General features: G+C 46.4%; 1 protein-coding gene across 3 annotated transcripts in view; it reads right to left on the bottom strand.

The window, feature by feature from the left end:
• Positions 1-3,809: 3,809 nt before the first annotated feature.
• CHD5 (chromodomain helicase DNA binding protein 5) overlaps positions 3,810-20,218 on the bottom strand; it is a 53,883-nt gene continuing 37,474 nt past the window's right edge. For 2 of the 3 annotated variants that reach the window (XM_033156562.1, XM_033156561.1), the window contains 15 exons: positions 19,040-19,128; positions 18,619-18,752; positions 17,580-17,724; positions 15,692-15,851; positions 15,057-15,136; positions 14,517-14,646; positions 13,852-13,950; positions 12,312-12,446; positions 11,182-11,290; positions 9,345-9,477; positions 8,451-8,646; positions 6,924-7,087; positions 5,222-5,336; positions 5,025-5,075; positions 3,810-4,378 (listed from right to left, as the gene is read on the bottom strand). In XM_033156562.1, coding sequence (XP_033012453.1) covers positions 5,068-5,075; positions 5,222-5,336; positions 6,924-7,087; positions 8,451-8,646; positions 9,345-9,477; positions 11,182-11,290; positions 12,312-12,446; positions 13,852-13,950; positions 14,517-14,646; positions 15,057-15,136; positions 15,692-15,851; positions 17,580-17,724; positions 18,619-18,752; positions 19,040-19,128 — 1,697 coding nt within the window. In that variant the 3' untranslated portion in view covers positions 3,810-4,378; positions 5,025-5,067. The remainder of the gene's footprint in view (positions 4,379-5,024; positions 5,076-5,221; positions 5,337-6,923; positions 7,088-8,450; positions 8,647-9,344; positions 9,478-11,181; positions 11,291-12,311; positions 12,447-13,851; positions 13,951-14,516; positions 14,647-15,056; positions 15,137-15,691; positions 15,852-17,579; positions 17,725-18,618; positions 18,753-19,039; positions 19,129-20,218) is intronic. The other variant, XM_033156560.1, reaches the window with a different exon arrangement.

Genomic DNA, 20,218 nt, shown 5'->3' with positions numbered 1-20,218 from the left:
GGGCACGGAATACTCGCATCCAGGTACAAGGTTAGCATTATGGGACCTGAATTCTTCTTTGGCTGGGACTTGGAATCTCAGCCTCCCCCTCCATCAGTAAGTGGGGTGGATAGAAAAAAGGTTTGGGGGATAGAGTGTGCCTGGGATTGTGAGGGCAGGCTTAGACACTGTGAAAACTACAACGCTGGTTGTGTGTCTGGAGGGGGTGCTCTGTTAAACTGCGCTTGCTGGCAGTTTTCTATATGCAAAGATGCACAAAGGAGAAACGTGCCACCTATGCAAGCCTGAACTTGCTTGGGCTCAAGTCCTGCTTGCAGGTTTCCCACAGGCATGTGGTTGGCCACTATGAGAACAGGATGCTGGATGAGATGGGCCATTGGCCTGATCCGAAAGGGCTCTTCTTATGTTCTTAAGGTGGCAAAGTATCTTCTAGCTTAGGCTAAGAAGCTTTGCAGTTTTGGGTGTATGCATTTTTTCCCAAATATTCCCCAAATCTTAAAATATGGGGAAATGACCTTAAAAATGACATATAATAATAATAATAAATAACCATTTTTCCCTTATTGAGTAACAGAGTCCTTATATTGCTCTTTTATTTGGAATAAATCTATATGCTGTACTTTTGTGTGGATTGTTTAGAATCCTGTCCTGAGCCAAACCTAGCCCCTCAGGGTCACTTGAATCACAATTAACCTCTCTGTGTCAGTCTTTTGTTTTACTGGCAGCTTCATGAGGCAGATTGATAAATTGGCACTTGTTTCCTGGCGTGACCTAAGGTTCTGATGAACCCACAGGTTTTCTCCTTGGGCCTTAAATCATGGGGTAGTAGCAGGCGATGGTTCGTGGAGGTTCAGATTGACTCTAGACTCCTCATTCCTTACAATGACAAACGTCATGTCAAAAGTGTTTCTGTAAACGTGCCTCTTCCCATCTTCTGAAAAGCAGAAGGTTGGTGGGACCCAGGAGAAGAACCATCCAGCCATTCCCTCAGGTTTCATTTTTTAAATGATTTATTAAAACACAAAACTTAAAAAAACTAAAACAAAAAGCAGGGAAAAACCCCTTTGAGACACTCACAGAATTCAAAGGGCGGGGGACACACAGTTTGTGGCATTATAAACTTGCCATAAAGGCCACCCAAGGGTGGGGAGAGCACTGCTTTGATGTCCCACTTGCTGGTATCACAGAAATAAAAACACAGGAGCAATATGACAAAGTAGCTTGGAACACTTTTCTCATTACCCCACAACCCATGTTAGGAAATCTAACTGGTCTCACCTGCATTTATGCTCCCAGCTTAAGAGCCAAACTTTCTACTCAGATAGGGGAGGAGGGGGGAAGAGGGGTCCTTAAACAAGAGTTGAGACACCCTTGGCAAAGCCAGAGGGAAATGGTCACAGCAGGCAGGTGGTGGGGACTTGGGGTGGGTGCAGCCAGCAAAAGAAACTCAGGGGCAGATCCCAGCAGACGCTAAAGCTCACTGGTTTTCAGCCTCAAAACCGATCCCCTTACTATATGGATATCCTGCTGGCTTGAAATGCTGGCTTGTTGTCAATCCTACACATGAGCAACCTAGAGGCAGGCCTCTCTTTCTCCATTTGCCTGTATTTCTAAGACCCAAGTGAGTTAATGGTACAGAGCAAAAACCACACTTCTAGCCACTGTCTGGCAAGTCAATGCTAAAACTAGTAAATACTGTGACCAGGAAGAGGGAAAATGGGGTGCTTTCCATTCTGGCCAACCCCATCATCAGAGGGTCTCCAGATCTTGTAGGACTCCCAACTTCCATCAGCCAGCAAGCACTGGTCAGTTGTGTGGATTACCAGGAGTCCAGCAATGGCCAACCCCTCACCTGTGCATGGTTTGCTAAGGCTGACACGGGGCTTCCAGATGTCAGAGATCAGAAAGATATAGGAGTTTAATAAGGCATCCTGAGCTGCTCACAGGAAACCATTCTGGGCTTCTCCACATTCTGCCTTTCTCTCCTGGCATTGCACTTGTGTGTACCATGAGGAACCAAACTCCCACCCTCACTTAATCGAATGGAGCTGGGGAAGCTTTGTTGTCAGGGAATAGCTTTGGTTCATCTGTTTAAAACAATTGCCCAATAACTGAGTGTTGTGCTCATGTGCTGAAAAGGATGAGTGTGCAACCTTCTCTGAAAAGCACAGGGGGAAATAAATAGCAGGAAAGCATCTGAAAAGGGGGGTGGGGGACATTCAAAATAGCAGGGAAATGAGGCACACATCCCAGGATCATCCACTGGGTGCCTGCAATACTCACATAACCCACCAAAAAATGCATACAAAGGTGCTACTTGTTGGGGAAATACTGGTTTTTGTCATGGGCACGGATCAGGACTCCTCAAAGGCAGAGTCCTCCTTCAATGGCAGCCCCAAGAAGGAGATGGAACCATTCCCTGGTCCTCACCATATGGAGCCACAGGCACGATAACCCCTAACACCTTGGTCCGCAGACTCCTCAAAGGGTCAGGATTACCCTGAGGAGGTATCTCCACAGATTGAAACCCTGGGGCCTTAGAAGAAGCCAGCAGATGCAAAGAAAGGCACTGCCCCTTTAAATGGCCAGATGCAGCTTTCAAGGGGCATGGGGAGCCTTTACTTAAAGGAATACTAAGCCCTGGTTATAAAGGTTGCTCCAAGACATTGCTAAGACAACTTCTATGGCCTATGTCAGCTGCAGGATTGCTGACCATGGTCTTCAAACCCACATGTTGACCACTCTCCATGGTGCTGAACTTGCCTTGCCTTCCTGTTTGCCTGGAACCCTGGGGCAACTGATCTCTTCTTCACTTCGGCCATCACCTATGCAGGGCAGAGGGCATTCTCCGTAGATCAGGGCACATTTTTGGGATTTAGACAACAAGGGCATGGGAACATTGGCACATTCTGTATGAGCTAGTGGAGGCAGAGGTAAAAAGGAAGGCATCCAGGCCCTTTGAACAGATTGCTCAAGCATATACAGGTGGGAAAGAACCAAGCCCAGATTACACTCTGGAAGAGTTATATACAGCTGTCTTCATTTTATGGGAAAGACCAGAGTGGACATGGCAAGGGGTGGGCCGAAGAAATCAAACCAACAATTCTGGATTGATGTTTTCATGTCTGGGCACTTGTAAGTTCACTTTGGGATGCGTCTCCCTTGTCTGCTCGCCCTGGTTTTTGCTCAGGGGCACTGAGGACTTTCTACTGTGTGGTGGTTCACATCCCAATGCACATTAATGCATCTCCTTTTAAGTTTGATCAAGGTACACCCAGGCCTGGTTCACACATGCACATTCATCACTGGATAGCAGACCAGATCATGATGCCTTCGTTGCATTGCTTGGGAATGAGCATTCACAAACCCCAAAGACGGAACTTTTGTACCACCACAACTCTTTTTGGTGCAGTCAAATTTACCTGCCGGTCACTGAGCAGAGGGAAATCAAGCAACAGATGCACATATGTGAGATGGGCCTTGAAGATGACATGCTTGGTGCTTTCATATCCCTCATTACTGGGGCCAATTAAAAACAACATTGCTTGACCCTTGCAAAGCCTTCAATCCCTGACACCGTGACCATTAGCCAAACAACATTAAACACTTTGAAGTCCCACTGATTTCAACGGGACAGAGAGTTAACTGAACAATTAACTCCTGCAGAAAGCAACGGGAGTCTTTGGCTGGACAGAGACCTTGGTATTCGTATTTCCTTTTTGAACCTCAGTTGGCTTTTTCGTTCAAATGCTGGTTGCATCCTCAGTCTTGAACACGTATCGAGCACAACCATAGTTCAGAGCCTCCTCAACACACACACAGCAGCATTCAGTCTACCCAACCTAGCCCGTTCAACGTCTGAGCCCAGAGAGTGAGCTTGTACCTTTTCCAAGCACAGGCCAAACATACATTAGCAAGGTTCTCCACTTGAGTCATGACTGCCACACATCTCTGGGCGGGGTGGGGTGGGATGGAGGAATAGCACATTGGCACCTGCTCCCAGTCTCTCATTCAGCTGCGTATGAAAGGGGGACAGCATCCACGCTAAAAACTGAAGAGTCCATTTGTAATCCAGCCAACAAACCTTTCAAGTCCTCAATAAGTGCGTGCGAAAGAAAAACCCAAGATACAAGGAAGTGAAAATCTTGCTGTCTCAAGGAAGTTTGTGAAATGGCCCAAGGGATGCGGGGAGTTGTCCTTGTTTTGAAGAACACTTTGAGATGTGAACACAGCAAGCCCAGAGCCACCAAGACTGGCCTTCAATCTTCGATGCAGATGACATCGCAATGCTGTCCCTTGCAGTCTAAGGTTGCACCATCTTTCAGGGGCTCAGGGACCTTTTTATCCAGGTGGCTCAAGGGCGGTCCATTGGGTGTTGCTGAAAGGACAAAAATGGAGGGGTTATGCTCCTTGGACTGAGTTCAGCCTGGATGGCTCAGTTGGTTAGAGTGTAGTGCTCATAACAGGTTTGATCCCTGTATGGGACAGATGTATATTAGTGCATTGCAGGGGGTTGGGCTGAGACAATCCTCAGGGTCCCTTCCAGCTCTATGATTCTAGAGGTACTTCCATCATGAGGCAGGGCCAATTTGTGTATTAAACACATGGCCTCACCAATGCCATTTTTAAAAGCCGGGAAGCCGGTATGGACCACAAGATTTCAGAGATCAAACCCTGTTAAGGAAATGCCTTATCTCTGACTAGAGGTCCATATGGAATGCACTTGCAGCATTTTTAACTGGCTACGCAAAATTAATGGATTGTTGTGCTATAGAACCTTTTGCATGTTTACTCCGGAGACTTGCTGTGTTAACTGGGGATTACGCCATAGAAAGCACCCTTAGAATTACAGCGTAAAGCTCAGGGGATCAAATCAATGAAGGTTTTGTCCGTCAGGTAACAACGCAAATCCCAAAGGTTGCAAGTTTGCCACCTGCAGGAAGACTAAGCTAGTCACAGCAGTGCCAGCCCAAAGACAGAATGACAGAACACAGTTTATCAGAGAGTAATAAGCATCGCCTTACCTCTCGTAGCAATGAGAACTGCAGAGGAAACTCTCGCAAACGGCTAAATATCTATTGATAAGAGAGAAAACAGCTGGCTTGCCCAATGCCCTTTTGTTTTTTGACTCATGGCCCCCACTTTAAAATTTGTACTCTTAAGAGAAGAGAGAGAGAGAGAGAGAAAAGAGAGGGGGCAGCTGCAAGGAACCTCCACTCACCTGTCACGTAAGGTCCCAGGGGCATCTGGCTGTAGTTGACGATCCCACCTGGTCCTGGACCACGGAAGTTTGGGCCAAAGTTGTTGCTGTAGATCTGGGAGGAGCCAAAAGAGGCCTGGAGAGGGTGGGGTTGGGGAAGAGCATTTATTTGAAAACACAAACCAACCTCATTCCCAAAGGCTCTGGGTGGATACAATTTAGAAACAAAGAAACCATCAATATTACAATGATTATTTTTTTTTAACTGCTAGCGATTGATGCTGTGTACAAAATAACTTTAGCAAAAGTACAACCCTCTGCCCCACGGAAATTTATAATCTCAATTTCAAATTGGGGGCGGGGGGAGAAAGGGAAGAGGAGAAATAGGCTTGAATTTGAACTGCTACAAGGTTAGCTGAATTGCAATTGCATCCCCAACAGATACAGTGGTACCTCTGGGTACGTACTTAATTTGTTCCGGGGGTCCGTTCTTTTTTTTTTTTTTTTTTTTTTTTTTTTTTGAAAAAGTTTATTTAATTATTTAAAAATATTCATACATATATTACATATACACATGAATATATACCTATACAACAACGAATTAACAACTTACATTTCCGACAAAAAAGAAAAACAAAAAAGAAGAAAAAGAAAAAAGTAAAGCAAAAGATAAAAGAAAGAAAAAGAAAGTAAGGAGCAAAGAACGAGTGATAAGAAGAAAAAAGAAGAAAAAGGAATAAGAAAACCAAAACCCTCAGAGGTCAGAGGATTTCCGCTTAAAATATTTGATTAAATTCCAACAAGTACTTCCGCTGCTTTAACAACGTTTCTTAGCCAATAATAAATCTCTTACCGTATCTGTCTTTTTTATATTATGTCTCAAATTATACATATGTTACGCTCTATACTTTACTAATCTTAATTCATCTTCTCATTCTAGACACAACCAATATCTTCCATTCCTTTCCTGTTTGTTCAAATAATCATTGAAGTATTTCCACTGGTTTTTAACTAAATCTTTTGATGTACCTCTTATGATATTCGTCAGCTTCGCAAGCTCCAGATATTCTGTAATTTTACTAATCCACTCTCCTTTTGTTGGTAATTGATCTCCTTTCCAATATTTCGCCACTAGTGTTCTTGCAGCAGTTGTCACATAGAGAAAAATACTTATTCTGTCTCTTGGGATTTCATTATTTACTAAACCCAGTAAATACAGCTCTGCCTTTTTACTGTATGACATTTTGATTAGCTTTTGAGTTTCTTCATGTATCATATTCCAGAAATTTTTAATTAAAAATTTCCGGGGGTCCGTTCTTAACCTGAAACTGTTCTTAACCTGAAGCACCACTTTAGCTAATGGGACCTCCCGCTGCCGCTGCGCCGCCAGAGCATGATTTCTGTTCTTATCCCAAAGCAAAGTTCTTAACCTGAAGCATTATTCCTGGGTTAGCAGAGTATGTTACCTGAAGTGTATGTAACCTGAAGTGTATATAACCTGAGGTACCACTGTATATGGTTTGAAATGCAATTGCATCCCCAATGGATAAATGGTTTGTCTCCTTTCTTTACCAATGCACACAGAGCATCTGGCCACACACAGAAGCCACAAGCTGCCACCCGCACCCCGGATTAGTGGGGACTGGGGAAAGGCTTTCTAGAGAAAACAGGAGCACATTCTGGGTGTGCTAATGCACCAATGCCCTTTAACACTGCCTCTAACCTGCTGGATGCTGGGGTCGCTCCCCCGGTTTGTCAGCCGGCTCAGGATGCTTCTCTCGGACATCTGGAGGCGAGCGGCCACAGGTGGGATGCGGGAAAGCATGGAGGGCAACCGAGTCACATCAGCTTTCATGTCGCTCAGCAGCTCTTCCAGCTGGTTCAGGACTGCAAGACAGTTGGGCACCTATGAGCCCCAGAAACCTGAACCCAACCCATCTGGCAACACCGCAGATTTTTCCTTCTGTGTAACTTAGGCTACCATTTCTTATATTTTATTTCAGTACGTGCCATCATAGGAAATCCATTAGCTGTGGCTGCATCTGACAGAGCACGGTGCAGCCCATGAAAACCTATCCCATGATAAAATTGTTAAGTGTTTTTTAATGCAACAGGATTTATAAAAATTAAAATAAATTAAATCATTGATTGTTTTCCTGATATAGACAGAAAAGTGAGCCTGGTGGGCCGATTATGGGATCAGATTCTGAGAGAATTGTAACCAATGGGATTCCCAAAAGCTATGAAATGCAAGTCTATGGCACAGAATTGTAAAGTTGGAAGGTACCCCCCCAATCTAGTCCAATCCCCTGCAATGCAGGAATCATAGCTCAAGAATCCCTGAAAGATGGCCATCAAACCTCTGTTGAAAAACCTCCAATGAAGGAGAGTCCACCACATTCTGAGATGCTGCATTCTTCCGTCGAGAAGCTATTGCCATCAGAAAGTTCTTCCTAATGTCTAATCAGCATCTCCTTTCTTGCAATTTGAGTCCATTGGTTCGGGTCCTGCGCTCTGGAGCAGGAGGAAACAAGCTTTCTCCATCTTCCGTGGGGCAGCCCTTCAGATATTTGAAGATGGATTCATTTCCCCCTTTCTGGGCTAAACATCCCCAACTCCCTCAACCAATCCCCATGAGGCCTGGTTTCCATCTTGGCCACCCTCTCTGCAGAGAGAGATGAGTCATACACCCTTTGGGGGGGTGTTCTTACTGTGCAAACTCTCCCCTCCTTCCCACACCCACAACACACACAGAGTTATATTTACTGATTGCAGACATTTAAATTCCAGTTGTTGTTGTTAATCCAAGTAGTTCATTTTGCCAGCGCCACCCATAGCACAGCTGTTCGTGTGAGTTCAGGTTCCCTTAGAACCTGAAAAATCTCTTTCCTCTCTTAGCCACCACTCTCCCAACTGGCATGGGAGAAGCAGATGGGGTGGAGGGAGGTAAGGGAAGAAAAAGGAGGAGGAGGAGGAGGAGGAGGAGTTTGGATTTGATATCCCGCTTTATCACTACCCTAAGGAGTCCCAAAGCAGCTAACATTCTCCTTTCCCTTCCTTCCCCACAACAAACACTTTGTGAGGTGAGTGGGGCTGAGAGACTTCAGAGAACTGTGACTAGCCCAAGGTCACCCAGCAGCTGCATGTGGAGGAGCGGAGACGCGAACCCGGTTCACCAGATTATGAGTCGACCACTCTTCACCACTACACCACACTAGTGGAAGGCGGTCCCTTTTCGGGAAAGACCCACCTTTATGAAGGACGGCGTTGGCAGGCTTGTTCCCCGCAAGGGACTCTTTGGAGAGGTGCTGGTGGCTCTCAGCAAGGCACTCCACTTCAGCCAAGCGGGCGTTCAAGGCCATGGCCGGGTGATTGGGGTCCTGGGTCATGTTGAGGTACGCTGCCCGGCGGAGCTGCTCCTCAATCACCAGCGCCTGCTCCAGCAACTGCAAAGAGGATAACGGGGAGCACGTGCCATGAACCTTGCAGAATTCTCCAAGATGCAGAGGTGGCCTCTGACACAGATAGCAGCATCCGAGGAGCAGCAGAATGGGCGAAACTTTGACAAGGAGAACATAAGCAGAGCCAGCTGGATCAGGCCAATGGCCCATCTAGTCCAGCATCCTGTTCTCACAGTGGCTAAGCAGGTTCCCTAATGGAAAACTCATAAGCAGGAGCCCAAAGAGTGCTTTTGTTTACTGCAACTGGCATTGAGAAGCATTGCTGCTACTGTGGAGGCAGAGCATAGCCATCATGCCTAGTCGCCAGTGATAGCCTTATCCTTTCAATATCCCATTACACAGGGGGATGCGGATGGGGGGGCACATCAAGACAGGCTGCAGAGATTTAAAACACCCATTTAAATCGTCTCTGTTTGCACCAGGAGTGAGGACATCTGGGAGCCCTTCAGGCCATGTTACATCCTCAACTGAATCATTCTGGCCAGGGCTGATGGGAGTTGGGAGTCCAGCAACATATGCAGGGCTGCAAAAGCTCCCCACTCCTGATTTACATCAGTCAACCCTGAAAGGTACACTGCCTCTGTCCGTGGAAGCTCGTCTTTGCTACAGCGGCTGAGACCTGGTGGTAGGTTTTATCCTCTGCAAATGTGGCCACTCTCGAACGGGTATTTCTGGAAACCCACCTTGAACCGCCGTGCCAGGAACTTGTTCTTCATCTCCAAGTAGTTACCCTTGTGGATCTCTGACTTGAAGGGCTCGTTCAGGATTACATAATGCGGGTCATTCTGGATGTCTTGCCAGCGGGCGTAGCCGTGACTTAGGCAGCAGAGGGGAGAGGCGTTAAGGGAAGAACAGAACCATGTGGCATCTGAAACATCTCCATTCATTCATTCATTCATTCATTCCTGCCTTTTTCCCTGACAGAGACTCAAGGTGGTTTACAGATAAAATAGAAAGGGGGGGGGGATAATTTTTGTAAAAAACAACCAAACATTAATAGAATATACAGCTACAGATAATTACAATAAAAACATCACAGTACCATCCCTTTCCTTAAAAGCAGTCAGTTCTCAAAAGCCTGTTGGGAAAAGAAAGTCTTCACCTGTCAACAGAAGGACAGTAAGGTGGGGAGCCAGTCTGGCTTCTTTAGGAAGGGAGTTTCAGAGCCTGGGAACAGCCAAAGAAAAGAAAGATGTAGAAAGGAGCTCTCAATTTCTACTTTTCCCAGTCTTAAATTTGGTTTGCCCCACTTCCACTTCAGCTTGGGCAATTTTTATAGAAGATTATCCCAGAGAATCTTCATGCACATTCCTCCTATGGGAATGCATTTTTGCATGTTCACTGATATTTCATTTTATTTATTTCAAATAAATTGATTGTAAAAAAAAAACACCCCAAAAAACACACCTCAGGGCAGTTTACAAAATAATAATAATAATAATAATAATAATAATAATAATAATAATAATAATAATAAAGCATTAAAATGACCACTAATTTTTTTTTAACAACATTAATTTGCTTTTTAAAAAAAGTTAAAATAACAATAGACTAATGAAAACAGGTTAAAACTTGCATCACCTTTCTAAACTTCAAGGCAGACTTGCCTAAAACAAAAATGATTTTAGCAGGCACTGAAAAGAATAGAGTGAAGGCATCTGCCTGATCTCAATAGGCAGGGAGTTACAAGTGTAGATGCCACCACACTAAAGGATTGAGTTCTTACAAATATGGAATGGGTATTACATGGCACTTGTAACAGGGCCAGATCTGCTGAGAAAAAGCTGTGGTTCTGCGTGAACCCTGTTATATGCTTTTTTTGGTATGCATTTGTTTTCATCACAAAATCCAGTAATAATAAGAATTTGTATGCTGCCCATCTGGCTCAGTCCCCAGTGCCATCTCCCGGTAGGGCTGCATAGGACCCTTCCCGTCAGAGCAGACAATATTGAGCTAGATGGACCAACGGTCTGACTCAGATTGGGCAGCTGCCTAGGTTATTATATCTCTGTGTATGCAGCTTGGCCGAATAAGCGTGTGAACTGCCCTTTGGGTTTCACACTTCTCCCTGTTTTGAGTCCTCAGCTCAAGAAACATACCAAAATGCGCATTTCAGGATTGAGCACCTTTGGAAATGTGCACACAAGATAACATAGGGATCTGAATGTGAATCTGCGTGCATTTTTAAAACAAAACATAATAATAAGCCCACGTTAATGCAGAAACAGGGTGGGACCAACTTATATGTGCAAAATTGACATGGGCCTGGAACAGGGAAGGGCCGTAGCTCAGTGGGGGTAGAGCATCCGCCTCGCATGCAGAAGCTCCCAGGTTTGATTCCCGACAGCGCCTCCAGGTAGGGCTAGGAGTGACCTCTGCCTGAAACCCAGGAGAGCCACTGCTGCCAGTCAGTGTAGGCAATACTGAGCAAGATGGAGCAATGGCCTGACTCAGCAGGAGGCAGCTGAAGGAGACCACTGCTGCTTCCTCCCCGACTTCCCGTAACCACGCCAAGGATACGTGACGATTCCTGCCAGCAGCCAGTAATCGTGCCTCCGGTGCCAGATGTCGTAAATCTTCCCCGAGGAGACAGCTGCCCTCTCCTCGTTCTGCCAAAGCGTGTGCAGTTCTGTAAAGCGAGAGCGGAGAAATGCTGCGTTTCAGGCGCCACACCAGCTGCGGACTGGAATGTCAAGAGGAGGCTTAATAATGCTTGACATTTCCACAGCCCTTGTGGGTAGGAAGCCTTGCAAAAACTCTCGAAGGGAGGTCGCTGTTATTAGCTCCACAGGGAGCAGAGTGGCAGCAGGCTGCCCAGGAGTCCAGGCAACCAAGCCAAGAAATTCTTGCGGTTCCTGCATCGCACAGGGGTTGGGCTAGATGGGCCTTAAGGGTCCCTTCCCAACATTTCTATGCGGGTTGCCAGGGCTCTGCCTTACCTCTGATCCTGTGTTATGCCTCTGTGTGAATTCATCACCATCGTTACTATTATTATTACCATTATTAATAATATTAATACAGTACTGAACAGTTATTTATATAGCGACATCAAAGTACACAGCTCTGTATGCAATTGAAATAAGAAATTCTACCCCACAGGTTGTCCAAATGTAAGACAACAAACCCTAAACAGTAAAAATCAGTAGTTTGACATGCACAATTCCCAGTGTATAGCAGAATTATGTACACTTAGAGGAGGTTGCCTGTCACATCTCTGCATAACTCACTGCTCTGTCCTTCCCTCCTCCTCCCAGTTAAAGGGTAAGCAATTCTGCCATGTCTCTGCATCAGTCACTCCCTGTGCAGGGCATGGTAGAATTACCTGCCCTCAGAAGAGGTCACCTGCTGTGTCTCTGCCCAGCTTGCTGCCCTAGCTTTGCATCCTTCCTCTCAGCCTCTGCTTGGGGCAGGTAATGCATCATATGCGACTGGATCAGAATTGCCCCTCCTTCTGAGGAGGCTGCTTCTCGCTGTTTCTCTGTTTAAGTCACTGCTCTGAGCTTCCCAACTTCCAGCCAAAAATATGGGGCTGAGATGGTAACAATGAAGCATGCCTCCAATCTTAACCAATGAAGGAACAGAGCTTGAGCCACCAGGATCTCACAGGGGGAAGCTGGATTTCCAGGAGGTTGGGGCCTGCTCGTGTGTACCTGTGAAGCCCCCGTCAGCGATGTTGAACATGAATCGGATCCCACTCTTGTCGTCCTTCTTCCCATCCTCCTCGTCCTCCTTTTCTCCATTCTGCTGAGCCTCAGAGAGCTCCTTTTCTTCTGCCTTGGCATCATCTGCTTAGCAAAAAACAGGGGCACCCCATCACAAGAACACAAACATAAGAACATACAAAGGGTCTGATGGATCATGCCAATGGCCCATCCTGTCCAGCATCCCATTCTCACAGTGGACAACCAGGGGGAATTCATTTTTATAAATGCCATATTAGGTTAAGGTCCGGTTAATTACAATAACTTTTTTTTTGTTCTGTTTTGTTTTCTACATGGGTACTCCTCCTCCTCCTCCTCCTCCTCCTCCTCCTCCTCCTCCTCCTCCTCCTCTTCTTTGTGTCTAACTCTGCGCACTTGTCCTTATGTATGTTTTATTTTTCAATAAAGAATATAGCATAAAAAGAGGGTGAATCGGAGGGGGATTTCTTAACAATGGAGACCAAATGAAATCCTTAGGGAAACCAGAGTCTTGCAGGGGTTCTGTATAACGATGGCTAGTTGCTGCTAAATTAACAACATCCCGAGTAAAGTGGATGGAATCCATCATGTCTGCCTGTCCTAACACCTGCTCTATGCAGGGTAATCCCTCATTGCTAATCAAAAGTGATTCATTAATTGCTGGGGGCAGAGAACAGTAGCCAACCAGATGCCCATGAATGGAAGCCACAAGCAGGAGCTGAGCGCAAGAGCCCCCTCCTTCCCCACACTGTGGTTTCCAGCAACTGGGATTCAGGAACATTGCTGCATCTGAGAGTGGAACCAGAGCATAGCCATCATGGCTGGTTCCCATTGATTGCCTTATTCTCCCCGATGAAGTTAACCAGCCCTCTTCCAAAGCCATCCAAGCTGGCAGCCCTCAAGTGTGCGATGGAGCAGGTTCTCGAGAGCAGGGTGTCAAGTTGAATGAAATATTGTCGGGGCCCAGGTGAGTCCTGCCTCGCCAAATCTATCACATGACACAGTGCGCACACACCATTTGAATGGGTATGCCCAACAGCTTTGTGGGACCCCGTCTCCCTCAAATATTTTATAGTGGGGACTGAAGCCCTCACAGCCCCTAGGAGTTGGCTCCTATGCTCCAGAGTGAGCTTGGCATTCAAGCCATACCCAGCTGGAAGAAGATGCCCTGACTTTTATCCTGGCAAACCTCATCTAAAGGGCCTCAAGTGCAGCAGGGACCTCTGCCTGCCCATGTTGCAGCTGTAACAGTGGGATATTTAAGAAACCTTTCAGAACACTTGCACAGGACAGAAAGCAAATCAATTCTGAGAAATCAAGGTGTTGATCAAGTTCCTGGCCCTCAAGAAGCTGGTGGGGAGGAGACCGAGCAGGATCTACAGTAGCGGCCAAAGGGACAGCCACTGGACACAGCCCTTTTGACCCTTGATATGAGAAACAAAGGGAAAGTTATATTTGCTCATGACTATGCATGCTGAGCTGGGTAAAAGCTGAAGAGGGAGCTTCTTACCTGACTTGGATTCTTTACTGCCTCCTTTAGAGGGGCTGGTGTTTGATTCTGGCTTTGCGGCTGGCTTTTCATTCTCCTGGGAGGCCTCATCTGCAGGAGCTGGGCAGGGTGGCGGGTAGGCAGGGAGGAGGGGAAGGAAGCAAAGCCTCGCATCAGCCAACAAGGAGATGAACACAGCTTTGCATCAGAAATTGGCACCTGGGGCAGTGGGGATAATATGGCCCTCTTTGGGGCCTTACTGTCTCGTCCCAAATATAATAATAGCCTCATCTTCCGCTTTTAAAACCATGCATGTTGTTGGCCATCACTGCCTCCAGTGGGAGTGAGTTCCATAGTTTAGCTATGTGCTGTGTGGTCATATAATATAGCCCCTTAACCCAAGGATGTGCACACTATGATGCGAGGCAGCTTTATTTACACTACTTTTTTATTGCACCCTATTATGCACATTTAGATAATTCCATGTGCTTTCTTTCTTAGTGCTGGTCATTGACAATGAAGATTTGCTTTCAACCCACGTTCCTCACACTGGCTCACTATTCCAGGTGCAAAATTACATCAAGCGAAGGGTCCGGTTTGATGCGTCGTTCTAAGGTACCGGTCGACCCCCAAAACCCATTGCTCTTGCATTGTCACCTCCCCATGGAAGCTCATCAGCCCCACACCTTTTGCTGGCTGCTCAGGGACAGGCTCCGCCCTCTCGTCCTCTTCGATGCTCTCTTCGCCCGGTTTTGCTTGTCCCACCACAATTTCCTCCTTTTCGTCCTTCTCCGTTTTCTCGCTGTTCACTGGCACCTTAACATAAAGCAGAGTTTCCATCACCCCCGGCTCTTTCCAATATGAATTTGTCTGATCCTGATAGCGGCTGTTAGAAGGTAGACTGCAATCTGTGGGTCAGTACCCTATTCGCCCTAGTGGATCAGCCCCACTGCTCTTTCTCATGGCCATCAAAATGCCAACCCGCTTTCTACCCTTCTTTTTTCTTCTTTGTTATTATTATTAGTAGTATTTTCTTGATGCCAACCCATATATTTTCCCGGTTTACTCTGTGTTATCCCTTTCTGGGTGAAATTCAATATTGTTATTATTTTAACGAACCTGCTGCCAACAACCCATCTGCAACAACATCAACGTCCCACTTGCGACACTAAGTCCCTACCTGTGCCCCAAGGATGCCCCTCCTAGCTCAAGGGATGTGCCCTTACCTGGCTCTCCCGTGGCTTTTTTGCCCTCTGCTCCAATGGATCTTTTTCCTGGGGGATCCCTGGCTGCGGGTCCGCTTTGTCTGAAACAAGAGACGAGGCCCGCAAATGAAATGCAGGCAGCTTGGCAAAATCCTGCACACAAATCCGCTTTCTGGGCTTTTGCGTGGAAATTATTAAGGGTGGCGGCTCTGTTTCTACAGCTATTAGCCATCGTTGTATCAGGAGTGGCCCTCCAGGTTGTGTTGGACTTCATCTCCCATCAGCCCCTGCAAGCACGGCCAGTGGCCAAGGGTGATAGGCATTGTAGTAGGGCTGAAATACTTCTGGATTGTCCCAGACATTACCGGGATTCTTAGGCAAGTCAATTGAAAAAATCACTCAACAACTTTGGGGTTTGTCTAAAAAAAAGCTGGAAAAAAAGTTCAACAACTTTTGGGTTGTACTGGTTTTTACAACCCTAATTGTAGTCCAGTAGCATCTGGAGGATCAAAGTTTCCCCCCCCCCAATTTGCATTATATCAACCCAGTACTTAGGAACAACAGAAGCTGCATGTTGTTGAGTCTAGCCCAGCCTTTTCTACACATTGGTTGGCAGTGGCTCTCCAGGGTTTCAGGTGGGGATGTTTCAGCCATACCTGGTTGCAACGTGGGCCCCACCTGCCCATGAGCTGGGCTGGCTGGGACAGGCGTGTTTGGGTCCGAAGAGAGAACCTCCCCTCCCTTTTTGCTCTCCAGTCCTTCCGGGATGAGGTCAGGAGTGCTGTACTTCCCATTGACAGGTTCGAACTCTTGAACCTGGATCAAGGAATGGGCATGGTGGGTGGAGGAAAGGTGCAAGGAACATGGGGTTAGGACCCCCCCCCCAGACAATCCATTTATTTCTTAAAGTTTAAAGAACACAGTTTCTTGAAGAGTACAAGAAGCAGCTTCAGAAACAAAAAGGTTATGAATAAAATGAAATGATATTCAGGTTAATGACGTCATCACCCAGACAATGATATTTAGGTTAGGGTTGCCATATTTCAAAACGGCTCATCATGGTACCCTGAAGTCAGTGTGTTAAGAATTTTTGTTTTTTGATTTGATTTTATGAAGAGATACTTGGATCGTTTTTCTATAGCAGCAGCTTTAGTAAAATAAGGATTTATGATTTGTTTTAAGAAGTTTATATTTGTTTTAAGAAGTTTATAATAGTTTATATTATAAAGCCACTTTTTGTACTAAGAAGTTAGATGTTATGAAGTTATTTTTTGTATTAAGAAGTTACATTTAGATATTTTGATGGTAATTGATTTAAATTTTGGAGATGAGAAAGTTATTAAAGTAAATTGGAATTGGAAGCACAGGAGAGAAACGGGGGAAGTCCCCTAGTTCAGTGTTTTTCAACCACTGTTCCGCGGCACACTAGTGTACCGCGAGATGTTGCCTGGTGTGCCGTGGGAAAAATTTGTTTATTTGATTCCTATTCAAGAGAATTACTTTATATATAGTCAATATATGCACAGAGTTAAATTTTTTAACATTTTCTAATGGTGGTGTGCCTCGTGATTTTTTTCATGAAACAAGTGTGCCTTTGCCCAAAAAAGGTTGAAAAACACTGCCCTAGTTAGATTTGAAACAAGATTTAATTAAATTAATGAAGAGTTGGTGTTCCTGTCTAGGTGTAGGTATGTATGTAGGTTTGTAATTTTTTTATTATTATTTTGCTTTTGTTCTTCTTTTTATTGTATTTGTTGTTTATTATGATGTGTGTGTTTGTTTTGTTTGTATGGAAAACCAATAAATTTAAAAGCAATGATGACTCAGAACTCAAACACAAAAATAAAGGTCATTTCACACTAACTCCCCACAAAAAACAACAACCGCTAAAACAGGAAAGAGCAAAACACCTTGCTGATTAAACAGAAGGTAAAAACCCCAAGCCTGCAGTGCTACATCAGTTAAATTAATCTCGCTTTCTGCAACCTGGTGCCCTCCAGACATTTGGGTTCACAGTTCCCATCAGCTATGAAAGCAACATTGGGTAATGAAATATACTCGGAGTCAAGTGTGAATTTCATGCTCTTTATTCAGCTCATAGTAGTGAGGAATGCAGTTCCCCCAAAATGTTTGCTTTATATACACTATTTACACAATGGGCCCCACGTGATTGGCTAATTCCAGGATACTCCTGTATGCCAATCGGGTTGCGGATTAACTTCCACCTGGAGCTGGATTGGGTGGCTCCTGCGGACCAATCAGACTGCTGCAATCTCAATCCTATTGTTCTGGGACCAATCAGACTGCTGCAATCTGAATCCTATTGTTCTGGGACCAGTCAGACTGCTGCAATCTCAATCGGACCAATCAGACTGCTGCATTTTGGATCCTATTCAACTCAGTACATAACAGGTAACATCAGTAGAAGTCAATTCGGACCCAACTAAAACCATATAAACAGCCTTACAATGACTTTTCCATCCACTCACTGAGCTCTCGGGAGCAAGCCTAGCAGGAAATAATTCAAGGAAAGAGCTGACCCACCTTCTTCCTTACTAGCGACATCACGCCAATTCGGGTCAGCACATGCTGCCGGGACAACCCCTCGCGGGGGACGCCGTCAGCAAAGGTCTCCGCCCCGTCTGCCCCGGGTTCACACAAGTGCCTCATGAATAGGGAGATGTAGGCCCTGAGGAGGAAACAAACAGGAGGGAGGGAGACACAGGGGCCAATGGCTTCCATTGTCTTAAGTCAAAATAGATGACGCTTCCCCAACCCTAAAATTAGACAGCTTGAGCTAAGGAGGAATAGATCTCTGTGTGGAAAGACTCAGCTTAGATCCAGGAATCAAACCAACACCCCATGTCTTTTACCCAGAGTTCCAGGTGGTGGATCCTGGAATCCTAGCAAAAGCACAAAGCAGATCCCGCAAGTCTGCTTTGGTCTAGAAAGGTGCAAGGAACATGGGGTGAAAGGCTGAAATCAAGCAAAGCGCTTGGGAAATCCACTCCACGGAAGTCCATCCATTCTCTGCCATGGCTCCCGGTGACTACTCCAAAACAGGTCCCGGGGGCAGGAAGAGAGAAGGGTTGCGGGGCACCCCCAGTGCCAGGCGCGGAGAGTCCTTCCCTCCCTTTGGCATGTTCACAGATAAGAATTAACGAGCAGTTGATAGATTTATAGTCCTTTTATTACAGCGTCATGTTGCAAGCACAAATACACAGCTCTCTGCAAGGAGGGCAGTTGTCTTGTCTAATCATCCTTCCAGCTTCCACAGCATTTTCCTCCCTCCCTATGACTCCTTTGCTCTCTGATACATTCAGACCTCTGAGTCTGAGGGGAGGGGGGAATCCTCCACGCTCTCAAGTGACGTGTCAACAAGCTGCCCCCTCCCTTCTGGTTCTGTCGTCCTTATCTCATAACTGGGTAACTCCCCACTAAGCTGTTCAGCTTCTGTCTCTCTCTCTCTCTGCTTCTCCTCTGCTTTTCTTCCCCCGCCAGCTCTCCATCGGAGAGAAGCAGGTCTGCCATAGAATGCAATCCCTTAGTCCTTGTCTTCAGACCATTCCCTGACACCCAGTACCTGAACTCCTTCTCGCTTTTCCCCCGGAGGTCCCGCACCAGCCAGTGGGAGTTGAAGGCATCCTGAGGGGGCATCCCCCAGCGCATGATGGCATTCAAGAACGCTTTCCGCTGGCGGGCATTGAAGCCCAAAACCTGCAAAGAGAGTCAGAGAAGGGTGGACAGGAAGGAGGATGTGGGGAAAGATGGCATTCTCAGATGCCTAGGACAAAGAGGCAAAACAGCATGGGATTGTAGGGCTGGAAAAGGAACCCCAGGGGTCATCTAGCACACACACACCCGAAATGCAGGAATCACAGCTACAGAATCCTTGGCAGATGGACACCCCAAAACCTCCAATGCAGGAGGGTCCATCACCTCCCCAGATAGTCCGCTCCACCAGCCAACAGCCATCGCCATGCACAGCGTTGTCCAAGACATACCTCAATGTTCCCACCGACTCTCGCCAACAACGGTGGGAGGGGCTTGTCCCTGTCACTCTTCAGCTGCCTTCGGGACTGCCGCCGGCCACCTAGAGAGCGTCAGAGAGATCCTGTGGTCAATAAGCTGAGATCCTAGGAAGAAGCTGCAGCCTCGAATATGCCCTGTGGAGGGAGGTGGTGCTCTAGACATTCTAGGGCACTTAAAAAATAATAATGCATGGTTCTGTGCTAAGCTAAGCGACGTGGATTGGGATCCACTGAGGACCAAAAATGAAGACTTGAATGCTACACACACGACACCAGAGCACCCCTACATTCCGAAGGCATTGTTGCAAGGACTCAGCCCAGGATATAGGGCAGGGCTTCCGGGTCAGGCTTTGTTCGCTGACTCTCAGAGCATCTTCAGCTGTGAGCTGGAGGGTTGAGAGGCTACGGAGATGTTTTATTGGGTAGAGTGTTAGACTGGACCTGGGAGAGCATTTGGCCATGATGAAGCTCGCCGGGTGATCTTGGGTTGAACTACCTCACAGGGTTGTTTTGGGGGTTAAATGAGGACTAAAATATTGGAGAGGCCAGGGTTGAAATTCCCACTCAGCCAAGAATGAAGCTCTCTTTCTTTGTTTTTTTAGGATGGTGTCTTCTTTGTGAAGATGAGAGAGAAAGGGACTTTAAACAGAGAAAGTGTGTGCAAGATAGGCAGAGATCCTTCAATAATGATCTAGGAGAGACAACCTCAGCGAAGCCTTTCTTGTACAGAACTGCCAAAATGGAAGGAAATTTCTCCTCCTTTCCATGGGGTCGGACCAGGTCAGCCTTTTCCCAAAGCTGCTGCCTCCAGATCTTTTGGACCACAAATCCCATCAGCCCCAGGCAGAACAGCTGCTCCTTCTGGGACTGATGGGAGTTGTAGTCTGAAATGACCTTGCTGGCTGAGGCTGATGGGAGCTGTGGTCCAAATTGGCTGTGGTGGCTGGGGATGATGAGAGTTGTAGTCCAAAACATCTGGAGGCCATCAGCTTAGGGAAAGGTGGTCTAAACCAGTGGTTCCCAAAATGGGTGGTACCACCTGCAAGGGGGAGGGATTCCCTGGGGGGCACTAAGAGGCAAGGGGGCTGGCAGGGAGGTGCTGGAGGTGCAAGTGACTATCAGAATGCTGTCGCTAGATCAAGTTCAGCAATT

The sequence above is a fragment of the Lacerta agilis genome, chromosome 8 (genome assembly GCF_009819535.1).
Source record: "Lacerta agilis isolate rLacAgi1 chromosome 8, rLacAgi1.pri, whole genome shotgun sequence".
Taxonomy (NCBI): Eukaryota; Metazoa; Chordata; class Lepidosauria; order Squamata; family Lacertidae; genus Lacerta; species Lacerta agilis.
The sequence above is the reverse complement of the archived record's forward strand: the minus strand, read 5'-3'. Positions and strand labels throughout refer to the sequence as shown.